The sequence below is a fragment of the Callithrix jacchus genome, chromosome 9 (assembly GCF_049354715.1).
Source record: "Callithrix jacchus isolate 240 chromosome 9, calJac240_pri, whole genome shotgun sequence".
NCBI lineage: Eukaryota > Metazoa > Chordata > Mammalia > Primates > Cebidae > Callithrix > Callithrix jacchus.
The window spans coordinates 107,773,043-107,785,767 of record NC_133510.1 but is presented as its reverse complement, the minus strand read 5'-3'; the positions used below and the strand labels follow the sequence as shown (position 1 = coordinate 107,785,767).

Genomic DNA, 12,725 nt, shown 5'->3' with positions numbered 1-12,725 from the left:
CAATTGTGCAGTTGCTGAGGATCTTTATATAATGTTTCTCTTTGATGTCTCTTTCTGGGATATCTTGCTTATTTGTCATGAAAGACAGACAAAAAAGTCATTGCCAGGTGATTTTGGGAGGCAGATGTACTATCTTTCCTATATTATTATTTTGGCCTTTTTAAATGTAGGCATTGAATCTTAAACAAAGCAGATGAGAAGGGGCAACCTCAGTTTCAAGGAACAGCGCATTATTTATGTGACTACGAAAAAACAAAGGCACATGATTACCAAAACACAAAGACTACAATTTTAAACCCCAAAATTCTTGTCACTTTTTTTTCCTTGATGAAAATAAATGTGATTATTGACTTTTGATTTAAAAATTTTTTGTTGTTGGGATGGGGCTTTGCTCTGTTGCCCAGGCTGGAGAGTAGCAGTACCATCACAGCTCACTGCACCTCAAACTCCTGGGCTCAGGTCATCCTCCCACCTCAGCCTTCGCAGTAGCTGGACTACAGACACGTGCCACCTTCCTTGGCTAATTTTTATTTTTATTTTTTGTAGAGACAAGATCTCACTATGTTGCCCAGGCTGGTCTTGAACTCCTAGCCTCTAGCCATCCTCCCAGCTTGGCTTCCTAAAGCTCTGGGATTACAGGTGTGAGCCACTGTGCCTGGCAATTATTGACCTTTGAATGAAGATCAGAAATGGTTACTCTTTTAATACGAGTGATAGAAGTCTAAAGAAATTAATAAAATTAAAGCATTCTTGTACTTTAAGAACTTTACGTTTCTCTTTTGTCTTCCCTCTGTTTTTGTAATAGATATTAAAGTCTGACCGATGTTCTTCATAGCAAGTTTTTATCAACCACCTTTCATTTAATTAACATATATGGTGGAAATTTCAGAGACTGAAATGCATTGTAACTACTTGAAATTTGTTTTTGGCAATCAAATTTCATGTGATAGTATGAAGTATAGTAACTAGAAAGTACTTTTAAAATATTAATAACTATGACTTATTAACCAAAATATAATTTTGTTTAATTACTTTTACATTTTTTATTGCAGGAGTAAATAATAAGTCTGCCCAAGTTCTGCTGCTTTTAGTGATTCCTGGACATTTAATTTTCCTCTACACTATTCATCTGATGAAAAGTGGTCATACTTCTTTAACGATAATCTTCATAGTAGTGTATTTATTTGCTGCTGTGTTACAGGTAAGAGTTAAAACTTATTGAAATCTCTTTTATGCTCAGACTACTGCAGAAGTACAACTATGGAAGTCTAAAATCACATGATATATTTTGCCATTTAAAAAATCAACTGAACATCTTCATATCGATTTGATCTTCTTAAAACCAATAAAAAAATTTTTGTGAGTCATCAATATCTGTATTATTAGGTCCATGTAAACATTTTTTTATTACAGAGTCAGATAATTTCACTATGACTATTTTTACTTTTTTTGTATATTTTTTTTCTCTTGGGGTTAATAATCACATCTCTTTTCATTTGCATCATTTTCCATAAACCCACCTCTAATTTTTATCAATGGTTCTAGTTTTATTTTGGCTTCGTGGGCATGGCTTCTTGCTAAAATTTGTAGATTTGGTACCTTCTACAGTGAGGTAAGTCCTAATCCCTTAAGAAATCAATTCAAATAATTATTTGAAGCGATAACATTTATCATTTGGCTTTCAGGAGTTTGGCATATAGGAATGAGACTAAAAGGTAGGTATGTATACATTATTCCATTCAAAAGAAACTGCATTGATGATAGTGATGGTGATGGAATTAGTTGGCATTTATAGTGTTTCCTGTGTGCCCAGAAGCATTATAAGTGCTTTATATGTATTGATTCATTTAATTCTCACAAACTGCTGTGAGATTTGTTCTTTTGATCTAAATCAGCAATTTTCAAGGTGGGATACATACAAAGCAGTACACCATGTGGAGGAAGAAAAGATTAAAACTTCATTTATTTAAAATACCTATTTTCCTCTATTTTTGTGTTTGCTTAGTAATAAATATATTTTAGCACAATGTTAAATAAGTATGCCAAATATCTTATAGTGAGAGAGCTGCATAATCTAAAACTTTTTGGAGATTACTGAGTTAAAACACAGAGATGAGAAAGCACAGGGCTTGTGCAAGATAAAATAATTCATATACAGGGTCTAACAGACAAGATAAGGTTAAGAAGGTTGATTAGGGCTGGTGTCAAAAAGGCCTTCAATGTAAGGGAAATTAGCATCTATTCTTAAAATAGCAATACCCTTACAACTTGACATTTTTAACTTGTCTATTATTCTTTATAATGCCTTAGATTTTACTGAAAGTCACCTATCAAATAATTATTCATCCAGTAAACCTTCATGTTACTAGAGGAGGGATGGCTTTTAAATCCCAGGAGGAGTAAGTTCAGACTCTGTACTCAAGGTTTAATAGTCTAGAGGGAAGGCCACTACATGAACAAATAATTATTATGTACTATAATGTAAGTACTGGGTTTAGTTATATATGAAGTGTTTTCAGAGCTTGAAAGAAAAAGCAACTAACTCTACCTGGGGAGTAATCTCTTTCTACTTTTCAGTAGGGACGAAACCTATAGCAAATAGCTACTTTTACTGCTGTATATTATATGGCCGTTTATTGTCATATATGTTTGATGCTGTTCTCTGCGTAACTGTTGTGAAAAAGATGCATTCTTCAATCCCAGGGGAAATATTCAGAGACTGGCGTTTGGTCTGTTGATGAACAAGCCATTGCTGGAGGATATTCCTATTTCCAACTCTACCTCTTAGCCTCATGGATTATTTGACATTTATGTTTATGGTTCTGTGCCAACATATTATCATGCAGCATTTCACTTAAGTCAATGAAGGATATAAGTAATTTTTCTAGTTTATTAAAAATAGGTTTCAGTATATATTAACCTCAGATCTAAAGTAGAATAAGTATAATTGAGAAAACAGTAATTATTAGTCTCTCTGTGTATCTGTTACCCACTCTGTAAAACGGGAGAGGTAAGATAAGCTACTTTAAGGATTCAATGAGTTACTTACATAAAGAGTTTTATAGTAGATGCTATATAAGTGTTAGCTGGCGCTATTGTTGTTAAGATAATATTATAAATGGTGTGCCACTGATTTCAGAATGACAACTGGAAACTATAGTGTTGATTGAATTTTCTTATGTGTCTTTTATAACTTTAATTTTTATGGGCTTTGCTTTTCATTTTCCCCCCAAGAATCAGATAACTGCCAGAGTAGACCTTTGCATTTGCAGACTGACATTGTGCATTATTCTAATGGAATAGCTTAGAATCAGGTTGTAAATTCTCAGATCAAATCTACATGTTCTGATACTAGCATACACATAAGCACACACACACGCACGTGCTTGCACAAACACACACACACCTCTTTAAGGTTTACGTAAAAGATCTTGACCTTCCCCCACCTTGCTTCAGTAATCCAAAGATGAACAGAACGAAGAAATAACTCCTTAAAGACAAAGAATCTTTGACCATTTAAAACTTAACCTTTTAATATTCTTCACTAGATTGGTTTCCTTTTTTGAACCACATTAAATTTATATTGAAAACCTTGGTCCAAGATCTCACTCAAATACTTCAGTTCATGCCACTCTTCTCATCCCTAAACTCTCTAATTTCATTGATATTCTATAGTGCAGCTTTCCAACGCATGCTGAATTTCTCCCCATCTACATTCCCACCTCCTTGAGGGTTGAGACCATGCCTTTCCCTTTGGTATTCCCTACAGGACATGATATAGTGGCTGTTTTTTTTTTTTTCATTATTGGTGTTTTGTGCAATTCACAGACTAATACTCTTTGAGGAGCCTCTCCGCTAATTCCCAAGCCCATTAAATGAAGGAAATCTATTTGAAGGAAACTTCATATTGCACTTATTATAATGATATAATAATAATTTGCAGCACTTTTGCATTTACTCAGATATCATCTCTTCCTGGAAGCTTTTCTTGAATATCTGATTTCCTCTGAATTGCCTTATTCTCTGTTTCCCAAAGTACCCTGCCAATACCATTATCCCAGCATTTTCCATATTATATCGACATTATCTATAATATTTATGTGTCTGCCTCGCCCAGTTTTGAGATAGGATCTTTGTTTTACTCATTTTTGTATCTCTAACACCCAGCCCTGTAGCTAGTGCTCAATTAATGCTTGTTAAAACTGAATGACTATATCTTGCCAGCTCCATCTCCTTCAGTGGAAGGAGGAGAAACTTTTATAACTGTATTTAGGTACAAGAAATCACAGAAAAAATTTTTAAAAATCTAGATTTTTATTCTCCTTGCCTTCAATAAACACCAGTTTCCTCTCTTTCACTGACATAGGTATCTAAAATAAAAGCAATTACAGATGAAACACAGAACCCCACAACTTTTCAATGTAAGTTTTAACCACTGAGAAACTCAATATCAGCAAGTATAAAACTGCTATAGCAGAGTAGTAATGTTTATAAAACTTCTTGTTAATATAATTTTAAAAACAGAAGTCTTGTTAGCTTTTGCTATTACTTTAGGTAAAACTTGTTTTTGAATTTTATACATACATGCAAATTGCCCAATCTCATATCTCACAACAGATTGATATTCTCAAGGAAAAAACTTGTTCTTAGCAAAGCCCAAGCCCAAATAAATGCCCCTCATAACAAAACTTATAATCAGCATATTAAATAATAAATTTCCTAAAAAGTATTTCTGTTTTATAAATAATCAAAGCTCCTGGTTGTTTTGTGTTTGTAATATGAATACACCTACAGTACTAATAGTGCAGATTAAGAGCAAACATGTTTCATTGCTCATTTAGTACAACATGCTTCAAGCAGATATATGGCCATTGACCTCTACATACTTACCAAAAGGATCATTGACAGTATCCTGATTCTGAAGTCATGCTCACATGATTCAGTGTTATTATCTTGACTACAAAGACATAGTAATAAATTTTTTTCCACAAAAGAAAAATATAACCCAGACTGTCTGTCATCCATATATGACATATAAGGGGGCAAAAGAAAGACAAGGGAAGATAAAGCCCTAGTAAGCAGAGCATTGTAGAAAGATCAGAGTCTTTGGAGTCACATTTGCATCTGAATTTCTGCTCTGCTACTGATTATATGTCCGTAGTCAAGTTTCTTAACCTCTCTTCGCCTTATTTTTCCCCTATATCAGAGCCTAGAAATGAGGGCTAAGATATATCTATCTATCTCCCTATTCTATTGAATTTATATATATATAAAATACTTGGTAGAGTGTCTGGAGCATAGTAAGTTTCCAATGGTAGTAGCTGCAGTTTATCATGCTTATTGCCATCGGCCTCATTTTTTTCTTTCCCTCAGTGTTAGAGCTGGTTGTTCAATACCCTGAGCCCCTTCTTATCTCCTTACCACTCACCTTCCTTTAGGCCCCTGTTCTTTACTTCAGAACTCTTCTTATTCCCTGATGATGGCCCTAAGCTTCACATATTACCCTTTCGTTGCTGACTTCCAGACTGGTATCCCCAGTCTGGACTCCTGTACTACATCTCCAGTTAAATGTTGAAGTGATATCTCATACTAAATTCCTTATATGCCTCATAACCTTTCCCATACCAGAGAGGTGGTGAGCAAGAAGCCACAAGTAGGGACAATGAGGAAGGAGATAGGCCAGCCTTAGATACACAAGCAAGGATCCCCTAAATCCCTCAGCCCTCAGCCCTTGACCCTAGACAGTCCCTCTGGGATAAGGAGAGCTTTACTCCCATAGGGTGCCCCAAATCCTGACCATCATAGTCATCACCATTTTCTAGCTACTAGTGAGTCCATGCAGTCTAATAAGAAGAATCCTGGATTAGGAATAAGTCCTTCTGGATTCTAATTCTAGTCCCTTCTTAACTCTATGACTTTTGCTAAGTCACAACACTCTCGGTGACTTAATTTGTTCTGTGATTTAATTAACAGAGGAGCTGTTAATAAGGTGGCAAGAATAAACCATTACTAAGCTAGGCAAACTAGGAAGTATAGTGACCCTAGCTATCACTCAGGTCCCTCCCTGCATTCATGATGTATGATTTTATGAGTTACCGTTGCTACAGTACAGATGATGTGTTACAAAACCATTGTACATAACTAGTAAAATAGGTGTTAATATTACAACAGTCTGGTAATTAAAATAGTCTATTAATATTAAAATCATCTATAATTACTACTAGAGTAATAAGTTAAATTGGCTTTTATGGGTTAGCCAGAAAACTCAGGCAATACATAAAACATTGTTTTCCTGAAAACGATTGTATTCCAAGTTTATATAGCTAAAGCTAAATTCATCTGTTAAGTTAGAAGCTATCAATGGTTAAATTTGTTTGACCTAAAACTATCTCCTTCAGGTTCCCAGATAGACTCCCATGTTTCTACTGTCTCTGTACTTTACCTAGAAAGTGTATATTCACCTATTTCTGCCATCATTTGATTTATTATTTTATAGTATTCAGTTATATCTTCTCTTGATCTGTAACTTTTTGAGGAAAATGATACTGCTTCATTTATATATAATCCATTTTATATGCTTCACCTAAATTGTTTTTTTCTGAAAGTTTTTGATCTCTAACAGTTCCCTTGCAATTGAAGCCACTTTTCCATTCTACATACGAGTTTCAAAAATAATAATGGCAAATATATTTATCATGAGCCATGTACTCTTCTAGGCACTTTATGTATATGAACTGATTGAGTCCTCACAATAGGCCAGTGAGAAAGGTTTTGTTATCATTTCCTATTTACAGATGAGGCAGTTGGCATAGAAGTTAAGTGATTTGTTGAAGTCCACACAGCAAGATGGAGACTGGCTCGAGTCTATATTCCTAATCACTGTGTTTTACAAGAATAAGTTTGGGGCTGGGTGCAGTGGCTCACCCCTGTAATCCCAGCAGTTTGGGAGGCTGAAGTGGGTGGATCACCTGAGGTCAGGAGTTCGAGACCAGCCAGGCCAACATGGTGAAACCCTGTCTCTACTGAAAATACAAAATTACCTGGGCATGGTGGCACGTGCCTATAATCCCAGCTACTATGGAGGCTGAGGCAGGAGAATCAGTTAGAACCCAGAAGGCAGAGGTTGCAGTGAGCCGATATCGTGCCACTGCACTCCAGCCTGGGCAACAGAGCAAGACTTTGTCTCAAAGAAAGAAAAACAAACAAACAAAAAAGTTTGATGCTTTGTTTTGCTCTTAGTGAGGATCATAGTTTTTAGGATGGCAACTTCTAAAGGTTTACAGCTGTCTCTTCTCTCTGGTTTCATTAGATCTTCAACTTCTTCTAGCCAGGCATATTGCCCCAGAAGGATATTCATTCCACAGGATCCACATGGAATCAACGCCTACTGAAGTCAAGTGGGAATCCATTCCAGCACATAAATACCTCTGAATGTTCTGAGAGAAGGACGAAGTGCTATAGAAGTTCAGTAGTGGGAGAGGTTTTTCTATGTGGGGAGGGAAGTTTTATAGTGGATAAAATTTTGCTTTGTTGAAATCCATAGAAAATGCCATTTCAGCTAAAAGGGATAGCATTAGGTAAATGAGAAAAACTCAGGGTATTTATGGAAAACAGCAAGAAACTTCCTGTATTAGAAGGAGTGCTAAAAAATAAGGTTAGAAATTACAGGTTGTAGCAAGATCATCAAGGAGCTTAAAGAACAAACTATAAAGAGTTTAGTTTATTCTATAGAATGGTGATTTTCAACTGTTTTTCCACTCCCAACCAACTTGAGAGATCTGACACATTCCTCGGATGCAGTGTGAGGTAGTTTACAGGGCTTAGGCTCTGGCTTCCTCCATCAACTACCTGCATCAGCTTAGGCCAAGTCTCTGCTCAGGCACTGTGTTTCCCACCTTTAAAAAGGGGCTAAGACCAGACCAACTTTGTGGGCTGTTATAAGGATGAAATAATGCATTTAAGGTGTTGTTTTTTTCATCGTTATTGTCTTATTTTTTTAATATCGTCATCATCAGTAGCTGTAGAATACTGGGACAGTGACTCTCTTAGGGTGGCAGTAGAGCAATCAGAACCTTTGGAACCAGCGTTAGGAGCCTCTACCTTGATTCTGATAAGGAATCTAGATAATGAAAATGACAAGGAAGATAAGGAAGAATGTAGCCATATAGTAACAACATGACCATAATTGGAATCCCAGGATAACCACCCAGGAGCTGATCAAGTTAATTAGCTTAGCCTTGGGCAAGTTACTCAATTCCTTGGAGTCTTATTTTCTTTGCATATAAATGATAATGCTTCCTTTTTGCACAGTAGTTATAATATTTAAATACTTACCACATAGTAGGCCCTCATTAAATGATGTAGTTACGTCTTTTTTTTTTTTTTAATCATGATGCTAACGCAAATCCTGTTCCCAGATGGCATCTCAAAGGAAAGACTTAAGCAACCAGAAGATTTAAACAGGTTACTTAATCTTCACATTTATTCTCCCTCCTCAGGATTTAATTCTACCAGATTCTAACTGGAAGTAGGATTTGTTTATTTTTTCTATGTGACTGTTCTGCCTCTGTCAAGATCTTAATTGGTTTCTCTGTTTGTCAGCTTGGGTTGAAGAAGTATAAAGAGAATGATAAAGGAGATGTGAAGGGAAGGCCTGTAGTTCCTAGAATTTTTTCCTAGTTGTAAAAATACCTACTTTAACTTTTAGAGTTGATCAGTATGGTTACCTTAAGATAGGAAGTTGAAGCAGGTGAATTTTTGAGATTATTTTTTAACAGCCTCGTGATTGCATTTTTGTCATGTCACAGCGTGATTATGCTATTATAGCTTAGGTTGTAAGGTCTCCAATGAAGATACTTTTCAGAATCCATATTTATGATTAATTCTTTAGCTAGGTATGCTTGGGCTCCAGGCCAGTGATGCACAGAAGATGAAATGACTGTCTGCCTTGTTGGAGGCACACACAGCATGCTCGATTCCTGTGTAGAGAGGCACTGGAAAAGAGAGCTTTTTCAGTCTTGTCAAGCCTGATGAAGATGAAGGTAGAAGCAGGGAAGCTGAGCCATCTTTTCTCAAGTATTCTGCTTAGGACATTGCTTCCTGTGCTCTGAATTCTGCTGAGATTGCAGATATGATTTAGAGGAATTTTCACGTCATCTACAACAAAATCTTATAACAAAGCTGAGTGAAAGCACTTAATTGAAAAGCATAAAAATAATTACTCAGGAAATTTGCCAGAATAAAATCTGGGTTGATTTATGACCCTAGAATATTCACCCCCCAAAAACACTGACCTGAATGATTCTATAATTGAAAATTATTTAGCTGTTTTTAAGAATAGATATTAGCACAATATCAGTTTTTAATTTTAAAGCTAAATAGCCATATTAGTTCAGCATAACAAAGGTAATCTAAATTGTATTCTTAGACTATCTAGGGAAATACATTAAAGCAAAAAGGTTCCAAAGATTTTTGCATTAAAAGGGAAGCTTAAAGGGTATCAAAGGATGGTAAGACCATCACTCAGTATCTGAAATAAAAAGACAAAGCTGAATTTTTACTTACTGTTGTAATGGAGTTATACTGGGATCGGGCACAAGCAGAGAAAATTATCAATCTTCTGTAGGGTTTTAAATAAACGTGGCTTCAGGAACTGGCAGATGTTCAAAAGCATGTTTGGACTGTCATCTGTAGAAGTATGATTGCTTGGGTATGACTGTTGTTCGGCTGGCCCTCAGGGGTGGTGTTTATTGGAATGGATTAGTTCCTAATTGGCTACTTCAGGAACAAGGACTATCATTGATTGGCTAGCTTCTAAAGCATGTTCAATGAGGCAAGTTTATGGATTGAGTGAATTTAAAGCCCGTTCTGGTGGCTACTTGTTACTGTGGCTAAGGAACAATCAGTCTTTTCCAAGGAAACTTTTTTATTTTCAGTTCTCATTTTTCCTCTTCACTCAGGAGATAAAGTTAAGAATTATCAAGACATTCAACTCTGTTGTTGATTCTCCTTGAAGATGAGATTTCAGTGTAGAGAACTGCTTTTCAGTTTAAGTGTCAATCAGCATAATTTCATATTCTTTTTATCTTTGAATCATTTATTGAACCATCTGCTGAGACAATAGCTGTGCAAAAGCATTTGAGACCGGACAATAAGCATTAAATGACTGTGAGACAAACAAGAATAATGAGAAATATTTCAAGAAAGGACAAGAAGGCCTTGGTACTTCAGTACCAAGGCAAGATTTTTCAGGCCTGACTAAGAAAACAAGTCTTAATGTTTCTCTAGGTAGCTCGGCTGCCTTTTTTTTTTTTTTCTTTTTAGCTTAGATATAGATTCATTGCTTCATTTCATCTGTAACATTAATTCAGGTATAGTGTGAAGTGTTAGCAGTGGTTTAGGTTGGCCAAGAGAAAATACAACACCATTGTATTAACTGTAGCTATAATTATTAAAACTATAACTATTTGAGTTAAGGACATTAAATTGTTCTCCCAGGGCTTGGACTGTGTTATTTACTGTATCAGCCAAAGTTAGAGGTAAATCTTCATTGACAATTTTGAATTGTCAATTCGAATTGTCCAACTGAATATCCTGTTGATGGGGTTGATTTTTTAGGTATTTGTTTCACTAGTTATTGTTTTCTCAGAAAGGACTAATGAGACATAATCCATCCAAGGGTATTGGGGAGTCATGTCCTTGGATTGGCTTAATAGCTCTGCAGAATGATTAGTCTTTTTCTGGATTGGCGTCAAAGAAACTAATTCTTACATAGGAAGAAAGAGTCAGGAATTGTATGAGAGAGAATCTGTAAAGACAGGAATGCAAAGGAGAATGTGACATAGAGAAATTTTGTTCTCTTGGTCGTGGGTGGAATCTGTCTACTTGATGTAGTCATCTCTTTGTTCTGAGAATCTTAGGTTAGTAGTCAATTCTCTGCTTCCGATCATCTGCTTCTCAAGGTACGTTGAAGAACCCCAGTTTATGTTCTCTGATGAGTAGTTGCTTTTTAGCTCTGCCAAAATCTCTTTCATTTTTCCAGATAGCAGAGGATGTGGCCAGTTTGGGTTCATCCAGGGATTCTTTTTTATTCATCATTGAAACCTCAGCATCCAACCCTCTACCTGGCAGTAAATATTTATAAAATTAATATTGTTTTGTATTATTTGTAAATTATTTTAGGCATTTCAGTTATTCTTCACTTAGATTCTGATATCTCATTGAAAGCAGTAACTATATCTTATTCTTTGAATGCTCCAGGAATCTCATCACACTGTTCTCTATGTTAGATATAATAAGTATTCATTAACTTAGATATATTGAGTGTACTTTGTATGGGTAATAGGGAAGCACCTGACAAGGTTCCCTATCTGAAAGAGGTAACAGATCAGTGGAAGAGATTAAACATACACATAAAACAATTTGAAGATACATTTTTAAAAAGTAAAATTACATTCTCAACAAGTATAATAAAATATTCTATGAATGACTACAGTGATGTGTTGCTTAACAACGGGGATACAGTCTGAGAAACATGTCGTTAGTTGATTTCATCGTGTGTGAACATCATAGAGTGCACTTACATAAACCTGGGTGGTATAGCCTACTACACACACACCAGGCTATATTGTAGAGCCTATTGCTTCTGGGCTATAAACCTGTGCAGCATGGTACTGCATTGACCACTGTAGGTAATTGCAACAGAAGAGGAAGTACTTGTGTATCTAAACTTAGAAACAATGCAGTAAAATGTGATATTATAATCTTGCAGAACCACCACCATATATGTGGCCCATTGTTAACAGAAATGTCATCATTTGGAGCATGACTGTAGGTATTTTAACATCATAGCCACTTTAGAATGCTAAACTTTACATTTCGCGGGGGCATGGTGGCTCATGCCTATAATCTCAACATTTCGAGAGACTGAGGTGGGAGGATCACTTGGGGCTGAGAGTTTAAGACCAGCCTGAGCAACATGGGGAGACCCAGTCTCTACAGAGAGAGAGAGATTTTAATTTTATAATTGAAAGTAAATAGGCTGAGCACAGTGGCTCACACCTGTAATCCCAGCATTTTAGGAGGCTGAGGCAGGCAGATGGCTTAAGCTCAGGAGTTCAAGACCACCTGGGCAACATAGTGATACCACATCTCTATTAAAAATTAAAATGACCATTTAATAAAAGAAAGTAAATAAAGCTTCATAGTGAAGTACTATACATCAGGGATAATGAATGATCTACAACTCTACGCAACAATATAGTCACAGCAATATTGTAAATCTCACAAATGTAAGGTTAATCAAAAGAAGCCGGACACAAACTACATATTGTACGATTATATTTATAGTAAGTACAAAGATAGGCATAAAAGGTTTTTTCAAAAGTAAATGAAGTTTGGTAACTAACTTCTGCCAGCATAAGAACTAACATAATGTAGGGAGTAATAGGTTGTCCTTCTAATTTGAAAACTGACTAGTAGGTGATCAGGCTCATTCTTTTTTTCACCATTTGACAAACCCTTGTTTTTAAATATTTAGAAGGAGAATATGAAGAAATATAAAGTGTTTATTAACTGCCAGACAATATGTATTTTATTTACATTATCTCATTAATCCTTTCAGCAGTCATCTGTATAGCATCTCCCCTACTTTCTAAATGAAAAATCTGAGAAAACTGAAAGCTTAAAAAAATTGCCCAAAGAAATATAGTCAGCCCTCCACATCC

At 35.7% G+C, this 12,725-nt stretch overlaps 1 protein-coding gene and 1 long non-coding RNA gene across 4 annotated transcripts in view; one reads left to right on the top strand and one right to left on the bottom strand.

Annotated features, from left to right (window-relative positions):
- The window catches only part of LOC118144328 (uncharacterized), an 86,575-nt gene that overhangs the window by 27,412 nt on the left and 46,438 nt on the right, over positions 1-12,725 (bottom strand). The window lies entirely within an intron of this gene.
- Positions 1-12,725, top strand: part of SLC41A2 (solute carrier family 41 member 2) — a 163,558-nt gene that overhangs the window by 108,335 nt on the left and 42,498 nt on the right. For all 3 annotated transcript variants that reach the window (XM_035257448.2, XM_009004522.4, XM_009004521.4), the window contains exon 10: positions 1,053-1,201. In XM_035257448.2, the coding sequence (XP_035113339.1) occupies positions 1,053-1,201 (149 nt within the window). The remainder of the gene's footprint in view (positions 1-1,052; positions 1,202-12,725) is intronic.